This window comes from Trachemys scripta, chromosome 4, assembly GCF_013100865.1.
Source record: "Trachemys scripta elegans isolate TJP31775 chromosome 4, CAS_Tse_1.0, whole genome shotgun sequence".
Classification (NCBI taxonomy): domain Eukaryota; kingdom Metazoa; phylum Chordata; order Testudines; family Emydidae; genus Trachemys; species Trachemys scripta.
In genome coordinates, this window is record NC_048301.1 from 66,952,586 (window position 1) to 66,972,817 (window position 20,232).

A 20,232-nucleotide genomic window follows, 5' to 3' on the forward strand; every position below is an offset into this window, starting at 1 on the left:
GGTATATAAACGCCAAACTATTTCGAATCCGGCTAAGCTCTTGGCCTCAGTAGCATCTTGTGGCAATGAGTTCTACAGGCTATTTCATTTTATCAATTTTAAATTAGCTGCCTTTTATTTTCATTGACTGTGCCTTTGTTCTCATAGTGTGGGAAAGGCTAAGGAAGCTAGAGAGGAGTCAAGGCATCCAGTTGGAAGTCTTGGAAAGCTAGAAAATAGAGGAAGGTTTTTATTCTTGAAATCAATTGGCTCTGTTTCATGGCTATTCATTGATAGCCATGAGACAGAGGCTGAATTCGTGTCATGCAGGAATATTAGCGAGCCATCAATGTGGATATTAGAGGGGTTATTTTAGTCCTAAAAATAAGGAGAGTGCTTTGAATTTCTTGGGCAGAAAGGTGCAAACTATTAAAAATATGATCCTTGACAAAATAGCCTTCAGCTGCACTCAGTACTAGATGATAAGAGCTCTGGCCTGAAGAAGTTACTGACTGCAGGAAGGGGGAGTGTTGGATGTGATGTTTACTTGCACTGGATTTGCATTGTTTCAGGCTTTTGAACTGGCTTCCTTCCTCACTTTGCCAACCATACCAGGAAGAAGGGATGGCTAAGCTCATAGCAACAATGAACACCACCAGAGGAGCCTATGGGAGCCCAGAATCCTGGAACCCAGAGCATACTGAGAATGCCTCCTTGCCCAACTTTACACTGCCTTTCACGTTTCGCCAACGGGCCACTGACCAAGCACTGACTGGAATCCTCATTGCTGTCCTCAGCATTGTCATGGTGTCACTGGGGTGCACCATGCAGCTCTCCAAGATCAAGACTCACTTCTGGAAACCTAAAGGGGTGGCCATTGCTGTGGTGGCTCAGTATGGCATAATGCCTCTGACAGCGTTTGCCCTGGGCAAGCTCTTCCATTTGGGACCTATTGAGTCTCTGGCTGTGCTCATCTGTGGCTGCTGTCCAGGTGGAAACCTCTCAAACATTTTTAGTCTGGCATCAAAAGGAGATATGAACCTGAGGTAAGGAGAGCTCAGTACAACCTCACCATTGTCACTGGCCAGGCCATTTCAGTTGGGAGACTGGTCTACAGTCTAACTTATTAGCTCTCTCCATTCTAATGCTTCAGGCAGGAAGAAATGTGGTATTGTATCCAAAGTATTTTTAGAGTACTTATCAGCCTGGTGCTAAATGCTGCTTAGTCACAATTGGTCCGGAGCAGCGCTCTAGCACCTAAAATCTAGAATAGAGCTGCACTCCAGCACTTGGGGTCACACCACCACTAAGATTTGACCTGGCTACCCCTCCATAATGCCAGCCAGAGCAGTAGCCAAGCCAAATTTCAGTGGTGGTGTCAGCTGACGTGCCAGGTTGAAACACCACTCAAATTTAGCCCAGCCACCCATGCTCCCACACGTGCACCAGTAAACAACCTCATGTGGCTGGGAGTGTGACCAATGCCTGGGTTGGGCTCTCCTGCCAGAACCCAGAGCAGCTACTCTTGGCACTGGGGAAGCCTCAAACCAGCAGGAAGGAGGGAGAGGAGCAGAGTAGGATGGAAGGGAGCCCAGCCAGCAGCTGGGTCCTGTTCTGCCTGCTGAGCCCTCCTGCCAGAACCCACAGCAGCTACTCTTGGTGCTGCTACTCTAGGAACCAGCAGGAAGCAGAGAGCCAGGCTGAAGGGAGGAGTGAAGTGGGCAGAGGACATAACACCCTCCCAGGAAACCAGGGTGAGGCTCAAGCCAGCACGGAAGGTAAGGAGCAACGTGGGGGTAGACAGAGAACTAGGGAGAGTTTCCACCGGTCTTGCAGTTAGGACCCAGGAATTAGAAACCTGCACAGATTATAGCTTTAGGGGGAAAGAAACACTCAACAAAGGAAGACAAATTGTGTACTTTTGTTGGTGCCATAAGAAGAATTGATTTCAATAGCTTGCCTGTGGCATGCTCATCAGTCTGGTTACTCAGCCCAGTATTGGACTACAAGCTACATTTCAAAGAACTTGATGTGAGTTAAACCTCTTCAACCCAAAATTCAACCCAATAGAAGATGTTGTGACCACTTATAAATTGACTGGGTAATTAAATCAATAGATTAGGGAGACAAAGGTCTATCTAAGCATGATGAAAATATAATGATAAATTAAAGCCAAATAGGAGTGGTCCCTGTTCTCTGAGCCTTTCATTAACAAATTCAACTGGTTGCCATAAAATAAGGGTCTACCATGGGACTTTTGATTAGTTAGTTGGTTGTTTTAATAGTGCTTTTTGTTGTGGTGCATTTTATTTTTATTGCGTAGCAATATGGATCCTTATGTTTGGTCCTGTGACACAGAGACCACATTTTCAAGAGTGGGCTGCATATTTGTGACCACCTTGTTTACATTTGGTGCCCAGTCACGTAATTTGTGAATGCAGAAAAGCAAAAGCTCTATGTGCTCAAAAGTTGCAAGTTTCTCCATGGGCAAAACCGTAGGTTCAGATATAAAGATTTGGGGCTTGATCCCCCATTGCATTAACTCCCCTTTTATAGGGGTGTAACGCCATTCATTTAGTTCAAGTAGAGTTACACCAACTTTAATCTGGAGTAACACAATGGTGACTCCTGGCCATGGCTGAGACCCTTCTGAAAATTCAGCCAATTCAGCATAAATTCACATGGCCCAGAGGCTTATGAGCAATTGCTGAAATTAACTAAGGAAAAGTGGCATTTCTCCCTGTTAGCTCTCTGCTATTAAGCAAAGTATCCCATAGTGCATCTTTATCAATGAACTCATCAAAATGACAAGACTTTCTAGCAGACCTTTTTGTACACCGTGATTTAGAATCCACTCAGCATAGATATTCCCATGTGACCATGCAAGACCACCAAATGGCAAAATACTGGTCAAATATTTCATGATGCTTCTAACTCATCTCCTTAGGAAAAGTAATAATAGTAGAGGGTCAGAAATTCAGGAGGCAAGTCACCAGTGGGGAATATATCCTGTGAAGGTCTTATGAAAACAGTGAAATGCTTCATAGAATAAGCAGAAAAATACTACAAATTAAGGAGAGGCAGTAGATGGCACTTCTCTCCTCAGTATTTTTGTTTATTTTTAAGATAGCATTATAGTCTGAATCCCCTTAAAACACACCAAGTTTTCAAGTTGAGAGTCACACTTCTTTCCAAGCTACCATCATATGCAGTAGATCCAACTTACCTTTCTTCTAAAAAGTTATGTGATAAATTTCATAAGTGGATGTGAAATCTGAGTAAAATTCAAGACCAATGTAAAATAGTCTTCTGGCATCTTAAATACTTTATTTGAATTTTGCAGAGAATGTTTTATAAAGAGTATTTTACATGTTCTGCCGATGAGCTCTTTGACTAATTGCTTTCCCTGTGCCTTGCTACTTAGTGTAAAGTTTGACATAGAGGAGCTGAGCTACACGTGTTTTATATTAGAACAATGTGTGTATTTATTACTAATGTGTGAAGTCTCACAATTACCGTTGCACTGATTTTCAATTAGATAAAATTTACCGGTAACATTTTAGGTTTCAAAAATGGCTGCTTTATCTTACGATGACATCACATGCAAAATGGATTTTGGAGACTCTCACACACGTGATAGAATTACCAACTTGAGGGAATTTCTGCAGGGCTCCTGCACTGTATGGTTTAGCACTACATCACTGCTGTTGCATCATCAGGTGCATAATTGGGTTTTTGTAAGTGACCAACATAAGCCACTGTTGAGGGCAGAATACTGGCGTAAATGGACCATTGTTTTGTTCCAGCATGGCAATGCCTACATTTCTCACCCCTTCACTATTCCAGTTATTAGTACTCTTAAGAGACCTCCTGCCGTTCCATGTAAATCAAGCAAGTCTTAAGGGGCTACCCCAAATAGAAAAAGATAAGCTCCCCAAAAAATTAGACTAGCATTGCCTCAGTCCAATAGCCCTCGTCCAAGATTAAAGCGTGGAAACAACAGCAAGGGAAAGACAGCTGAACTTAGATTTCTCTGCATAGCTTCTGAACTTTTGCACTTTATGTACACGGATAACAAGAACATCCAGAGTTATAACAGGAAGTATTTAGAAACAAACCAACCCAAGAGCTTTGAAGATATAAACCCTTATGTTTCAGGGGAAAACCAACTTCTAACTAATGGGAGTTGAGAAGAAATTTTCCCTATGGGCAGGTTATTCCATAATTGCCTGTTATGCAGTTTCTTGCACTTTCCTTTAAAGCAACTGGTACCAGCCACTGCTGGAGATAGGATACTAGACTAGCTGGACCACAGGTCTGATGCAGTATGGCAATTTCTATGAACCAAGATGCATACTTATGACTACTTTTTGAGCCTAAAATAGAACTGTCCTTTAACTACTCAGTTTTCCCTTACTTCCATTCCTGTAGGTCCTTTCACCGCCTGGTAATGCTGAAACCTCTGTGAGGGAAAGGGGAGAAATGGGAAAAGTGAGCTGAAATTGTAGATGGATGGATGTATCCAAGTTAGATAAAGAGAAGAATATTCCAACAAAGAATTTTATTCCACTGCTATTACTTTCTCCCTTCATCTCAGCATTGTGATGACCACATGCTCAACACTCCTGGCACTTGGGCTGATGCCTCTTCTACTGTATCTTTACTCAAGAGGGCTGTACCAGGGCAACCTAGAAGGCAAAGTACCTTACAAGGGAATAGTCATCTCCTTGGCCATAATGCTCATTCCCTGCACAATTGGGATCTTCCTGAATGAGAAGAAGCCACAGTATGCTCGCCTCATCGTCAAGGTAAGAAATGGCATTATTTTGTGGTCATCACCTTTCCCTAAGGGCTTCGAAGCAATTTACAAACATTTCATCTCACTAGTTGCCTATGAGGTAATTAGTATCTGTACCCCTGATTTACAGATGGGAAAACTGAAGCACAGAAGGGTTAAGTAGCTTCTTCTAGGTCATGCCACAAACCAGTGAAAGAGCTGAGGACAGGACCCAAGAGTACTTACTCCCAGTTTCCTGCTCTAACCACTGGACAACACTCTCTAACCAATCCATAGCCTTGCCCAAATGTTCTATTGTGCGGAGAGCTCAGATGCCTGACATCACAGGACAAGAGGAAAGCCTCAAAGCCACTAACTAGGGCTTTGTGGCAATCATCCAGAAGTGACTGGGACAGATCACCAGCATCTACTTATGCCTAGAAAAAACAGCAATCATATTCCGTCTCAGCAGTGCCTGTATTCTAACTGTGAGTAAAGGGGTTCCAATAGAATCTCTTAAGTGCTTTGAGATGAAGGTGCTATATTATTACAAGTAGGAAGGTATCATTCTAACAGACAATGGGACAGCTACTTACAAACATCTTGGCTAATTTTAATGGGGATTTTTGTCGTGTCTTTCCCAACTCCTGATCCACTTTTATTTCAGGCAGGGATGATTGTGTTGCTTGTATCATCTGTTCCAATAATCGCTCTGTTTGTGACAAGTGTTGGAAACAGTATTTTGATCATCTTCTCGCCACCCCTGCTGGGAACGTCTGCCTTGATGCCTTTTATTGGTTTCCTGCTTGGCTACATGCTATCTTCATTTTTCAATCTCAATGACAGGTAGGTCCCTCTACATCTCTGTAGCGGGGCAATTACACCCCATCCCCCTTTGGGGAGAGGGGCAAGGCCATCATGGCCCCGCAGTAAGTCTGCCTTCCTGCCCTTAGCCTCAGGGCTGTATGGCCCAATGGCCAGAGTCAATATGCTCACTCTTGTTGGCAGGGCTTAGTAGCCAGAGTCAATATAGTTGTCCCTGATGTCAGGGCAATATGTCCTAATGGCCAGAGTCAATAGAACCCCCTCCTCAGTGGGGTTGTGTGGCCCAATGGCCAGAATCAAAATGGCTGCCCTCCTCAGCAGGGCTGAGTGGTCTAGTGGCCAGTTGGGGGAATAGGCAGCCACCTAAGGGTGGGTGGCAGCCAGGCTAGGGGGACCTGGGACCTCCAGGCTCCACTGGGTCCCAGCCCAGGGCCCTGACAGTGTCTAGTTCCCCTGGGCTACTTCCTGCCATATTCCCCGATGCTGCGGTCTAAACATCTTTCAGGTCTCCCGGTTCCTCAGCGTGCAGATTCCAGAAGCTCCAGCCTCCCTTGGGCATCCGCAGGTATTCAGGCATCTGCCTAGATCTCAGTGCCTCTGGCTTCCATGGTCTGGGGTTCCAGCTGCTCCCGTTCTGGAGCCTATGAGATGCGTCCTTCCTTTCTGGCGGTCAGCCTAGAACAGGGGTTCTCAAACTGGGGGTTGGGACCCCTCAGGGGGTCACAATATTATTCCATGGGGGGGTCATGAGCTGTCAGCCTCCAGCAACCCTGGAGATTGACAGTTGTTGTTTAACTACAAGACACATATGAATACAGGCAGGGACGGTGCAAGCTACCCCTATACCAAGTTCCCTCTAAGCTGCGCGGCCGCGCAGCAGGCTATCAAGGGCCATGCAGACAGGGAGAGATGCCTCTCCCCCGGCCCTGGAGTTGCCCAGACAGGGAGAGGCGTTCTCCCCCAGCCCTGGGCTGCTGCAGCAAAAGAGGGCTGGGAGGAGTCCTCTCTCCCCGCCGCAGCCCTGGGGCAGCCTGCACGCCAAACCCCTCATCCCCAGCCCCACCCCAGAGCCCACACGCCCCCTGCACTCCAACCCTCTGCCTGAGACCTCTCCCACACTCCAAACCCCTTGGCCCCACCTTCGCCACACATCACTGCCATATTGTTGCACATAACAAAATTAATTCCGCACGTAGATGTAAAAAATTAGAGGGAACATTGCCTCTGTATTGTCCCTAGCCCATGTGCCTCAATCCTTACTGGGATGAGAGATGAGTAGAGTCTCATGGACCAACTCATTCTTTGGCCGTCTTGGGTCTGACAAAATTGGAACCAATGGCAGAGGCAATTCTGTCAAATGGACACCTGAAGACCCACCAAGTTGTTTCACACAGGCCTCTGAACAAGCTGATAAATGGTTTGACTTTTGGTCACTACAGACCTGTTCATTTCAGAATTCTCAGTTGCTGACAATGAAATATGAAAGAGAAAAAGTCAGGAGAACTCCCAAGTAGAAAGTGATGGAGAAAAGGGTTAGTACGTGTGACAGGACTGACAAAACTCAAACAATTTTTCCTATTTTGATAACTGCCTCACACCACAAAGGGCATAACAATATTCAGCTGAAGACCCCAGCACAGATTCAAAGTTAGGACTCACTACACAACTGAATCATCCTTTATCATGCCTTGAGCCCATGGGTAACCCAGCCATGATAACCCTCCTAACACACACAAACCTCCCCTTACCTTTCCCTGGCAACTCTCTCTCTCCTCACTTTTGAACCAGATTTTTTTCCCCTTGCGGTGGCAGCAGCTCCTGGAGAACCCCCGATTCATGACCACCAATCATGACTAGGCAGGATTTCCGCCCATGCACCCCACCTCTGTCACTACCTACCGTTGCACACTCCCAAAGGAGTGCTGAACAAAGCATCTCATTTGAATTCTCAGCACTGCTCCTACTGCAGTTTTTTTACCAGGGTCAAACGCATAAACAGCTGGGCACTCTGTTTGCAGTTCTGCAATTCACGCCTGTGTTTAACTCTTTCCTCTACAGGTGCAGGCGGACAGTCTGCATGGAGACTGGTTGCCAGAATGTGCAGCTCTACTCTACCATCCTCAAAGTGGCCTTTGCCCCTGATGTCATTGGACCCCTTTTCTTCTTCCCTTTCCTATACATGGTATTCCAGCTTGGAGAGGGCTTTCTCCTGATACTGGCCTTCAGGGTTCACGAAAAGCTAAAGAAACCAAACGGCAAGTGTAGTATAACTAAAACCTCTCTCTGGTTCCTACAGGCTTTTCATCTCAAAGTAGTGTATAAACCATACACTGGTATCACTGCCCCGCCATCACGGAACTGCTGCTCTCTCTGGGGTGGAACTCAGTTGCTGTATAATAGCACACAGCAAAACTAAACAGCTAGAAGTGAAGAATAGCCTCTCCAGATGATACTGCATAGGGAATTGAGGATACTAGGGGCCACAACTTTTGATATCAAAAGTTTAGTAGGGTGAGGTACTGACTGTGCAACCCACCAATAGTCACAGCTTTCCAGAGAGTCCTGTGCTTCAGTGCACAGGCACATCCCAAAAGCAGGGAATCTGTATTGACAACTCAAAGGAGACGAGTATCAAGTCCATTTGAAACAGAGGAATATGAGGTAGACAGCAACTGACGCAGCTTGGGTATCACTACCTGTTGTTGAGTGAGGGGTGAGAAAGGATCACCCCATTATGCAAGTTACATAAGTCATGTCATTAGAAGGTAAATGCTAGGTGAAATTTCTGCAGAGAATAGAAATTAGAGGCTCTAAGAGTGAAAGCTTTGTAGTATGAGAAGCTTTTCACCTTCATATTTTGTTACCCAGCCCTGGCCAGTAACATCATACTTATTACCATCTGACAACTGTCAGGTCACTGTGACAGTGTGCAACTCGAGTGCACCCCTTTTTGGCACAACATGATCCTAGGATTGCTCTGTCTCAGTTTCCCCCATACATACTATGGCCTATTCCAGCCATAGCATCAGCCAGCCCTCCAGCCAAGTGCCCTCAAAGCATCCAGCCCCTTCCAGGAAAAGGAATCTTTCAAAAACAAAGTCTCAAAAGATACAGAACAAAGGAATCATCTGTTCAGCCAGGCTCTACCAGTGTTGTAATTGCCAGCCATTGCACGCTGGCTCTGCATCTCTCGAATAGTTTAGTTTTGTAGAGGCAGCAAGTGTGGCTACCTGAGTCCAAGTCTGGCCTTTAACCCTTTCTAGCACAGGATGGGACCATCTTACCCCATCACAGTGGCCTACAAAAATAAGTTGATTGCGTCATTGAAGTTCTTAATGAACATGAATTCACTTCTCTCTGCCAGATGGTGCTCTTCTGGACCAATATACAAGTTTAGGACAGGAAGTGAACAATGCTTAATCCAAATGAGTGGATTGCGTTTTGGTGAGGTTGCAGAAAAGCATTGCAGCTGAGAGGGGAGACTGGTTGGAGTGTGTAAGCAAATTCAGCAAATGCCTTTGTGATTTAAAAAAGTAAAAATAAAAATGCTGTAGGCCAGTTTCATGGCAATAAGGACAGCTCTTCCAGTACAGTACCACTGGAACTCTCCCTCTGGGGTTCAGCTGGGGAACAGCTTCAAAACCCATTGAGCCTTACAGGGAGGGACTACTTGGGAGAGCCACTCAAGCAGAACATCTAGCAGCCATCTTAGTCCTGCCCCTGCCCTAGCCAGCTGGCTCCACCTACTTTGGGAGGCAGAGCAGAGGTTGATTTGCACCTTGGAGTGCAGTAGTGGTGGTTTGTCATATTTTGTAAATGGAGCTAGTTTGCTGATAGAAAAGCAGTGTGCACTGGAAACATATACAAAAAGGTGACATTTTCCACTTACTGTTAGCAAATCAAAGTCTGGTTCATGAAATGACTTGAAACAAAATTGCTGCAGTTTTTTTTTTGGTTGGGGGAGGGGGATGGGGGGGATGGGGCTTGCCACCTTTATTTTGCACAGCTCTGGCCCTTGGGCTTCTTTGAGATCTAAAAAGGGCCAAGCATCGCTCAGTGCAATATAGGAATCCCTGCATTACAGCAACCATTCATCTTTCCTGCAGCATCACCTTCCAGTGATATAGGTTGGACAATGTGGTCTTATGACTTTTTCCCCCACCTCTTCTTTAGATACAGCAAAAGTGATCTATACAGCTGTGGATGATATTGCACAAGAAACAGAAACACCAGCAAAGTAAGTGGATACTACAGAAGCACCACAGCTCAGATACACCCACCAGTGCTCCAGGTTATAGCTTCTGCACCCAGTTTGCTGAACTCCAGCAGTTTTGCATGAAATGTGCAACAATGTTGATTTTAAAACAAAGGGGTGAGCAGATCCTCTCACAGGCCCACTGTCCCCTCCCTCCCATTGGATGTTCTCCAGGAAGGGCACCAAGTGCCACAGGCTAGAGTTTGAGACTCATTGGACTAACCAATTTTTGGTCATCTCCAAAACATTCATATTTTGGCTGATGAAGAAATGGTGCAGTCCATCCTAGTGAGCTCTCTCCGAGTTTCCCACAAGTTTCTGTGCCAGAGACCTTGGAACCAACAGCATGACATAGCTTATTAGTGGTTGCTACCATTAATGGAGCCAGACCCATTCATTCGAGTTGTTTTTCTGTGCACATAGTTTTGTGCAAGAGGCAAAAGCCTTTCAGAAGTTCAAGTTAATTTCTCTAATTGACATCTAAAAGCTAGCCTGGAATTTTCTCAACACAGGATCGACAAATGAAATGTGACCGAATGTAGTTTAGGAGTCCTTTACTATCAATCACAGGCACTCTTCACCCCAGCAGTTTTGTACATGTAAGGTCCCCAAACCATAGGCACTGGAGCCCAAAACATGACCTGCAGCCAACCTTATGGTTTCTATAATTTAACATGGAGAGGTTTCTAAGATACTTCTAAGGCTGACCCTAGTGTCTGACTGCCTCATACACTTAAGGGCTATTATCCACATCTTATAAACGGGGAACTGATGCACACAGAGGCGAAGTGACTATCCCAAAAATCACACATCAGTGGCAGAGCAAGAAACTGAAGCTGGGTCTGCCTCATCCCAAGCTAGTACCCTAACTGCTGGACTGGTCTGCCCAAGGCAAGACCACCTGTCCCAAAGTGCCTTGCTTTGTAGGAACACGCCAGCATCCAACATAATACTGAACACTTTGAATGCATCATATCAACATTAACTAAGCCACAAGGCCCCACAGTCAGTAACAAGGCAACATTAGAACTCAGAAGCTCCAGGCTCCCAGTTCTGTGCTCAGACCAGTGGTTCACTGTACCTCAAAGTAAAATAATTTAAGGATATTGAGCATATTAAAAAAACCACCATTCAATAAAGCCACAAATTTGACTTACAATTGCTATAGTTTCGATGCATTATGTAAATTAGATGTCTTAGCTGCCTTGCAAGAGGCCAACAGTCCTTGGTGATGCAAAGGATGAGAACTCTTTTTGCACACAATGCCTGGTTCAATCCTCATTGAAGTAAACCCGAGCCTTTCCACTGACTTCTATTATGCTGGTACCCATCATGGTCGTAAAGCTCTTTAGAAGTACGTTATCTTTAGCCACTGACCCATTTGTTCAATGGCTGTCTCACTTGCATTCCAAAGACCGTTATCCCTCACACTACTGGATAAAGCTTTCTGAAATGCAGCAACTGCATATGGTTAATGTCCCTTTGAATAGCTAGAATATCCTGGGATGCAGAGTTTAAAGATTTCACTGTAACTCTGCCAACCCCCACCATTCAAAATCATCAGGACCCACCCCCCCAAAAAGCGCATGGGATTGCCTTAAAATCATGTGGTGTTTTTTTTCAAAGACCAGTTTTTCAGCAGCACAATTCCCTCCACATTCTCCTGTCCTCTACTTGGCTCCTACATGACGACTCATGGTGAGCCACCATCTTCCTTGAGGGTAAATGGATTTCAGCCCCTTGGAAACAGGGCTGGCTACAGGGTTTTGGCCGCCCCAAGCAGCCAAAAAAAAAAAAAAAAAGCTGCAATCGCAATCTGCGGCGGCAATTCGACGGGAGGTCCTTTGCTCCGAGCAGGAGTGAGGGACCATCCGCTGAATAGCTGGACATGCCACCCCTCTCTGAAGTGGCCGCCCCAAGCACCTGCTTGGTAAGCTGGTGCCTGGAGCCGGCCCTGCTTAGAAACAGCATTTACTGTCTTCACCGGGAGCAGCCTGACAGTAACCAGCTGGGTCTTTAGCTCCACTCATATTAAACAGCAACCACATTAGTGAAGAAATAAGCGTCATAAAAAACAGTCAGGAAAACCCTTATAAAACACCACATATACTTTAGGAGCAGAGGTCTGACAGAAGCCTGCTGTAGATTTTAAGAGTCTGTTCTGTTAACATAACAGTGTAAGCTTAAGTCAAAACTATGTATGTGTAAGAAATTGCAGTGTAATCATGTTTGCAAGACCAAGAAAAATGACAAAGCTAGAAGGCCAGTTTGAACTAACACTAAACCTGTACTGAGAGGAAGAAAGTTAACATGGAAATGAGAAACTAATACATATGCATGAGAAGTTTATGTAACAACGGTAGGTTAAACCTGTATTGTTTAGTGCTGGAAGCAACATATGAGATCATGCAACTGAGCTTCCCATTTGTAACTGACTGCTACTTGCTGAGTGTTTGCCTTAATAAAGATTTTAAATTAGACACCTGCTAAGAGACTCTAAAGCCAACAATATATTGCAAGTCTTGCAACAACACTGAATTAGTAATACTACCCTTGGAAGAAACTGCACATGGATACACTTCTACTCCAAAAAAACAAAACAAGGTAGAACAAGTCTGCCTCACTTTAATTGATAATTTAAAGGGACAGCATTTTCAGTGCCAAGTATGCAACTCAGTGCAACAAGAACTAAGTGTACTTAAGGTATCACTTCTTTTAAAGCATAAGGCAAGTCCTGTTTTTTCCAGAGACCAGAATCTTAACTGCAACAAATCTGTGACCACCTAGAACTGTCGCTGAGCTGTAGACACAAAATGGCAATGGTAGCAATGACAGAACTTTGATCCAGAGCCTACAACTGGAGCTGGTGAGTAGTATATAGCCTCCATTACATGCAATTGAGCAGTTAGGACAAGTTGCATACAACCATTTACCAGAACATATTTCCCCAGAATGTCCTATATTATGACTGAACCCCAAGAGATAGCAGCTAGTTATGGATCATTTCTAGTATTGGGCACTCTGGTAATTGTTAGAAAAATTCACAAATCACTTGAGTTTAAAGCAGACCTCAGCCTACTTGGCTGACAGTTAAGTTACTATAGCTTTCTAGGGCATGCTGAAATGCTCTGCTACTGCTGAGACCCTAACCAAAATAATTAAATATTGCCCAGATTTCATGTCAGCTAACACCAATCTTTGTTTTTATGAAATCTATAGTGCTCTGAAAAAGGCTCCCACTTTCTGATCAATACCGCTCAATTCCTCAGTGAGCTCCATCTCCCTATCCTAAAATAAGGCCCCATTACCCCAAGAACTGCTCCTGTTTCCTACTAGCTTTTTAACTACTGGGGCATGTAAATAATGCAGAGAAATAAACTACATGTAGCTACAAGTACCCACCTTTTAAATGTTTCCTCTTACCAAGTTCAAGCTTGCATTCTTAATGGCCTTTTCCTGTTACCTTTGCAGCTTGAAAGGGTAAGAAAGTCCATTTTACACCCAACTTATCGTCACTAGTTTCTCAATCCCCTACCTCTCTGGACATAAAAGGCAGACTGCTTTCAGTGATAAGGTTCCATGTATACGCAGGCAACGTATGACATGAAAGAGGCAGGATGGCTTGTAAGAACAGCCATACTGGTTTAGACTAAAGGCCCATCAAGCCCAGTATCCTGTCTTCCAACAGTGGCCAATGCCAGGTGCCTCAGAGGTAATGAGCAGAAGAGGTTATCAAGTGGATCCACCCAATTGCCCATTCCCAGCTTCTGACAGAGGCTACAATCCCTGCCCATCCTGGCTAATAGCTATTGAGGGACCTATCCGAAGAGGAAGTCATCTAGTTCTTTTTGAGCCCCGTTAGTCTTGGCCTTCACATCATCTTCTGGCAGAGTTCCACACAATGTGTTTATGAAGAAATACTTCCTTTTGTTTTAAACCTGCTGCCTATTAATCTCATTTGGTGAGCCCTAAGGGTTGTGTTATAAGGACCACCACAAACTTCCACACCAGTCGCGATTTTATAATCCTGTCACATTCCCCCTATAGTCATCTGTCAAAATTGAAAAGCCCTGAAATCTTCCCTAAACCTTTTGTCACACTATTTGATGTTGGCGTACCCTAGATTTATATAGAGGCAATATTTTTGTCTTATCCCTATTCTAATGATTCCCAACATTGTTATAGTCACACTTGACTTCCTTTCTTCATATCCATTTAATTGTGCTTACTCATGACCACCTGTTCCTTGAAGATATGCACTATCAAGAGTTAGCCAAAGGACAAAAACATTTCCTTATTATGAGCCTGCTTGTTTCTACTTCTACTCTAAGACATGGGAGCTACACAATATCACCACCATAAGCTCCCGCCCATGAGACAAAATGAATTCCTTTTGTTAAATGAGCTGTGTCATTAGGAGACCTGAGCAACATAGATGTTTTGGATTCAAGTGTTGAGTGAAGAGTCATTTTAAATGAAAATGAGACAGTTTTTAAAATTAAGGTTTTATTATCAATCTTGAGCAGCATAATCTATTTAGCTGACTCAACTGAAACAATTGTTGGAAGCACAAAAAACCCTCTGATATAAAGCTTTATGTACAGCACATATGTAGAGCTCTTAAAGGTCTAAAGCTATTAGTTTAATTGAAGACATTAAACTAATCTTGAATTATCATTCACATGTTTGAATACACTGGGAACTAAAACGTTCAGATGATTTCTTTTTTTGAGTACAAAAAAATTGAAGTTATTAGCTTTAGTTATAAAGAGCTCTGCCCAAATACACAAACTATACACTTGACATCCACAAAAAATGTGAGCAAGAAAAGGATTATCAAAAGACATTTAATACATTTAATTCATACCCCGCGGTGGTCCATATCTACAAAGTTGTCCCTCCCCCACATCCAAACCCTTCCCCACAGAAAAATCACATACTTACCACAAGTTATAGCAAGTATGGTTTAAAAAAAGGCCCCCAAGCAAGTTACTTATATAGTTCAATTTCCACTGTCAACAGATCTGGACCTTGACCGAGACCTCTGCCGATCCACAGATGCTGGAGATTTTGATCTACTAGAAGAACCCCGTTTCTGGCTCTTCTCAGGCATTGGAGATCTACTAACTGAACGAGACTTGCTACGGCTCCTACTCCTGGACCTGGTGTAAGACTTGCGGCTTCGGGAACGAGAACGGCTGCGAGACCTGGATGAGCTCCTGCTACGGGAACGAGACCTGCTTCTGGACCTACTAATGAAGTTATACAAACCGATGTTAGCCATTGTACTATATCAGTACTTAATAATCAATATAAAATTCTGAGTGCTTTATCAAGCAGAGACGAGCGTTCACAAGGAAATTTCAAATTGTATTTTAGCCTGTACTTCAGCATCATTTGGAGGTTTAAAAACTCATACCTGTGTCTTTTGCTGCCTTCGATTAGTTTAATTTTCCTTCCATTGATTTCTTTGCCAGAGAGCTTTTCAATAGCATTCTTTAAGTCACTGTAAGAGGCAAACTCAACCACCCTTTAAAAAAAGAGGAGAAAAAACCAACATGATTCACATTAAGTGCCAGGAATTACCTAGCCCATGTAACAGATCTTAAAGTTTTGCTACAAGATTGGTTGACTCATTCATGTCAGTAACTGAACTGTGAATTAATATTTCCTCCCTCAAATAGCATTCATTTGCCTTTTTACTGAAATCCCATAGGGCTATGTTTCAACTCAAACAGTGGGCACCCATTAAGAGTGCTGACGCTAGCTTCAGTATTTAGAAGTATCTGAATCTAGTAATGAATGTTCAACAAGTTTGAGAGAAGTTTCAGATACTTACCCTTCATTTAGCTTAGGCCTGTGTGCATCTGCAAAGGTTACTTCCCCAGCTTGCCTCATGAAGTCTTTGAGATCCTAACACGAGACCAAATTTGTTATTCAAAGAAACAGAACTAATGTTTACATATATAAAAAAGGTAAGAACATGACTACTGAAAGAGAAGATGTTAGATAAATTACAAACATGGCACTTGCCATACTTGTATTCTATCAAAATTGAATTATTGAATTATCTACATCAGGGCACGAAATAAATGAAAATAGCACATTGCTTTAAGCAAAATGCTGATAATTTTAACATTAAAGAAAGTATTAGTCTATATATGGAACTGAGTGCATATTACCTACATATTTTTGAAGTGTAAAAAGAGACTGCAATAGAATAAGCCTTATGTTTATACAGAATGTTTACAATACACCAGTTATTTTGTGCCCCATATGTCATAAAAATATAGTTTACTTTACCTTCATTAAAATTTCCCTAGGCTAGCCAAGCAGCAAACTGCATTAAGCGATCGAAGATACCGTCATGATATATGCCCGACTGGCTCTTCGCCACCCATTTGAAGAACACTACCCAGTCGATGGAAGCCTTTAAATCGCACAGCCCTCCCTATTAGCAGACTACTGATGGATGCAGACATTTTCTACTCTTGTGGAGTTACCAAGGACCACTTTACTGCGATCAGGATTCCAACGACCGACCACCTAATTTCGTATCTTTCAACTCTTTTCGACCACGACCTCTTATTCGGAAGCGTTACAGGAGGAACAGCTCTCAACTTAAGGATCAGATCTCGTTAACTCTCTGGGATCGCTGCAAACTGGCACTTTAAGGAAGTGCATCGATTACGTCTAGACCAGCAAACACAGATCTAGAGGTGGCCAACTGCTACATTGTAGGAGCTGACTGGAAAAGTCAACCAGGCCCAACCAAGAGTGACCAAGACAACGATTAGGATAACCCACAGGCACTCCTCGTCATAAGGCCAACGACACAGATAGGCTGGCAAATAAAGGGTTTAATATGTGGTTAAAATTGATTTTGAACAAGAAAAAAAATATATAAATATATTTATAAATTTCCTCAAATATTTACATTGAGTATTTACATATTACATTAGTTCTGAAAATACCTTAGTTATGTTATTTAAGCTTACATTAATAATAATTTTCCAATTAAATATATTAAAATATTTTTAGTAAAGTATATTTTACATTACATACCTATTAAATGAAATCAAAGTAGTCAATTATGTTTTAACAAACCTGCCAGCTGACTCGGGAAGACAGATTCTCTACTATCAGACGGTTTTCTGTTCGTACAGGTGGGGCATTTCTGTGTGGAAAAATATTTGGTTTCATCTAGAGCAAAGTTTTGCAGGGCCAATGAAAAAAGGTTGAGGTTAAAAACTCTGATTTAAAATAAGCGCTGCAAAGTAATCTTCTATAAAATAAGACAACACACGCCTATTTCATGTAATAACTACCTTTGGCACTGCTATATCAATCCAAATACTTGTGGGGAGAGGAGAAATCAGTCAGATGGTGGTATGATACACTTAACTGGACCATATATATTAAGACTATTCAACTATACATACCTCCTGTCATTACGTGGACGGCGGCTACTAAAGCGATCAGAGTATCGCCCTCTGCCTCTGCCACCTCTGGAACGGGCCCGTGCATGTTCAATTGTAACCCTGAAAGAAAACATGACTCCATTTCACCTGCATACCCCTTGGTACAAGCTTGTGTGCTTTCATTAATGAGAAATACAAGGGAACTTATGTTCATATTTTATATGAAGAGTATTACTGAATTTATGAAGCTTAGCAGTTTGATTTACTTGTCTAGCTTTATTTTAAAGCTGCATATGAAGCAGCATACTGGATGCTACTAACATCAAGACATTTACCTCTCACTGCAGAGCTCCTTTCCATCCAGTTCATAGACTGCATCATCTGCATCCCTTGGATCTTCAAATTCCTATTTCATAAGAAAACACAACCTTTGATACTGACATTCAACTAAAAATGTATGTAATCTGCCTAGTTGTTAAGAGACTACTACAACCTTATAAAAGAAAGCACTAAAAGCAGGTCTCCAGTTTGTGAAACTAAGCCTTAGCCCACTCTAGGAAATTAAGCTGGTATAACTACACCACTGAGGGGTGTGAAATAGCCATACCTCTGAGCATGCAGTCAAACCAACTTTAAACACAGTGTAGACAGGGCTGGGTTGACAGGAGACTGACTGACCCACCACCTTTTAGGGAGGTGGATTACCTACACTGACAGAAGCCCTGCAGTTGGCATAGGTGGTATCTTCACTGAACCACCGTAGTACTTTAGATGTATTCAAACTACAGCAAAAAAATGATTACACATTGCATTATTAGTAAAAAAAATCTTAACTTTTTGGCCAAAAAAATTAACGGAAATGGAAGCTTACAGGCTGCATTCCAGCATATTTGTATTGCACCATAAACTCTCATCACAGACAAGCAAAATCTGTTACCCATATCCCAACTTCCAGCCATCCCAATTAAAAAAAAGGGGGGGACCCTCCCCCCGGCGGCAAAAATTACATGTTTTATTGGACTAGAAATATGCTTCTACTACTTGCTGGAAAGCAAACAGACTTAAATTAGGTCACTCCTTATCCAAACAATGAATCTGCCTATTTCACTCTCTCCTACCAGGTAGATCCAGTGCATTTCAGAGACATTATTACAAGCGGCTGAAGGCACAAGCAGCCTCTGCAGGGAGAGAAGTTTTGCTGCAACAGTTCTTACCACAAATCCGAAGCCCCTTTTCAGATCTATGTCCCGGATGCGTCCGTATCCCTTGAAGAATCTCTCCACGTCCTTCTCCCTGGCTGCAGGGTTCAACCTCCCGATGAATACGCGGCAGCCGCTCATGGTGTCGTTAGTCAGATTAAATCAGCTGTAAGAGAAAGAAAGAGACCGTTAGCCGCGCCAAGGGAGAACTGCAGCGGGTGCGGGGATCAGGCACCCGATGACCCCCACCTCAGTCAGCTTTTGTCCGCCTCCCCCCCGCCGCGCCCCGCCTCAAGAGCCGCAACGCCCACCCCACCCTCACTGCGCAGCCCCAGAGGCCAGCCCTGTGCCGCAGTCTAGAAAGTCCGAGAACATCCGACCAGCCAGCCCCGCCCCTCCCGCTCAGCCCCAATGGGAAAGAGCCAAGTAAGACACCACTCCTCCCCTACACCAATCGGAACGAGCCAGGCGCGCTCCCGCCCCACCCCCTGGTGACTTTTCTGCGAGCTCAGCGACCCGCGCATGCGCGCACAGCTCCGGAGTTGGAGAAGAAAGCAGTAGACGCCGCCATTTCCATTCCACAAAATGGCCGCCCAAACCGCGCCCAAAAAGAACAGCAACGATTAGTATCCCCGCCCTGAGACTGGCACCCACCTCCCGGCAGTGGGAATTAAACACCAGCGAGGACGCGACAGCAGCACCATGCCCTCCCCCTCACTTCACTCCCCCAGACCGGAGACTGCCTTCCCCAGTAGCGCCTCTTCCCCGCCTGGGGCTTCCCCGTCCCGCGTTCCACGCACTTTCCAGTCTCAACTCCCCACTCTCCTTTCCGTAGCGGGGCCCGCTAGCCCCTCACCAACCTGCGGTGCGTGCCGAGGCCAGACGGGCGCGCGAGTAGGATAATCAGTAACCTACTTGCTCGATCCTTCCTCTATGGCGTCTAGCTCCCGACTGGCGAGTTCGCTGCGTAGCTGCGCCACAAAATGGAGGCTGCTAGCACGTGACGTTGACACCACGTGACCCATCTCCGGCTCCCCCATGGGTGGAGAGGCGAAGGGGGGTGGCGTCCTTCTTGGCAGAGAGAACTAGGTCATCGGGTAGGCGGGGCTTGTCCGGGGGCCCCTGAGTCTCGCGAGTCGGGCGCGGAGCGGCCGTGCCTGTGAGTCCGGGGGTTGAGGCGCTGGGCCCGGAACAGCCGTGGGGCGCCGACAGGCCCGTGGAGAGCAACTCGGGCCGCGCACATCCAGTTCCCCCATTTCTTTGTGTGCACCGCCGGCCCTGCGCGGGTTCCGCGGCAGTTGCTGGGTCACAGTGACTAACTCCAGGGCCTGGAGGAGCCTGCGGGCTGGCCTGGGAGAGGCCCCTGGAGCTTGCGGGGGCCCAGCAATTCCAGCGCGGTAGCACCCCCGTAAAGCGGGCCCGGGCTTCCCTGCACGCTTGGCACATGAGTCAGGCGAAAGTCTCCCCCTTTCCAGCTTCCTAGCGGGCGGGAAAACCTTCAGGCTGCCCTGGGCCCTCCCTTTGCGACATTTCCCCGCTCCCAAACTTCCTGCCTACGGGCTGGCCCCGCTGACGGCGGAGGAGAGAGATTAGGGGGGCGAGGTGGGACTGGTCATATCTTGTATTGGACCAACGTCTGTTCATTGCAGCATGGTGCTGAATCTGCCGCTGACCAGCTCATCAAACCCAGCGTTGTTCTAGCATACAAAAGTCAGCACCCGCCAGCTCTTTAAAAAGAGAGTTTGATTCGCAAGATCCTTTACAAACATCAACAAT

At 44.8% G+C, this 20,232-nt stretch overlaps 2 protein-coding genes across 3 annotated transcripts; one reads left to right on the top strand and one right to left on the bottom strand.

Moving 5' to 3' along the window:
- Positions 1-560: 560 nt before the first annotated feature.
- Positions 561-8,031, top strand: SLC10A1 (solute carrier family 10 member 1). The gene is given in 5 exon segments (XM_034767981.1): positions 561-1,025; positions 4,577-4,787; positions 5,424-5,602; positions 7,640-7,973; positions 7,975-8,031. Coding segments are annotated over 5 exon segments (1,203 nt in total). The 5' UTR covers positions 561-603.
- Positions 8,032-14,325: 6,294 nt separating this feature from the next.
- SRSF5 (serine and arginine rich splicing factor 5) lies at positions 14,326-19,472 on the bottom strand. 2 transcript variants are annotated; one of them, XM_034769319.1, is made up of 8 exons: positions 19,317-19,472; positions 18,472-18,622; positions 17,593-17,663; positions 17,279-17,377; positions 16,944-17,013; positions 15,676-15,749; positions 15,256-15,366; positions 14,326-15,088 (listed from the first exon to the last, which is right to left on the bottom strand). In XM_034769319.1, the coding sequence occupies exons 2-8, from the start codon at positions 18,595-18,597 to the stop codon at positions 14,839-14,841; spliced, it is 801 nt and encodes a 266-aa protein (XP_034625210.1). In that variant the 5' UTR covers positions 18,598-18,622; positions 19,317-19,472; the 3' UTR covers positions 14,326-14,838. The 2 variants fall into 2 exon arrangements, with proteins under 2 accessions (XP_034625210.1, XP_034625211.1); XM_034769320.1 differs by having other exon boundaries at positions 19,372-19,469.
- Between the last annotated feature and the right edge of the window lie 760 nt (positions 19,473-20,232).

Bases quoted from the DNA above. Each gene is read 5' to 3' on its own strand.
- SRSF5 (XM_034769319.1), bottom strand. From the start codon at position 18,597: ATGAGCGGCTGCCGCGTATTCATCGGGAGGTTGAACCCTGCAGCCAGG. The intron at 17,014-17,278 runs GTATGTATAGTT...TTTTCCACACAG, and splicing joins CGTCCACGTAATGACAGGAG to AAATGCCCCACCTGTACGAA. The intron at 15,367-15,675 runs GTAAGTATCTGA...CTTTTTTTAAAG, and splicing joins AGGCCTAAGCTAAATGAAGG to GGTGGTTGAGTTTGCCTCTT.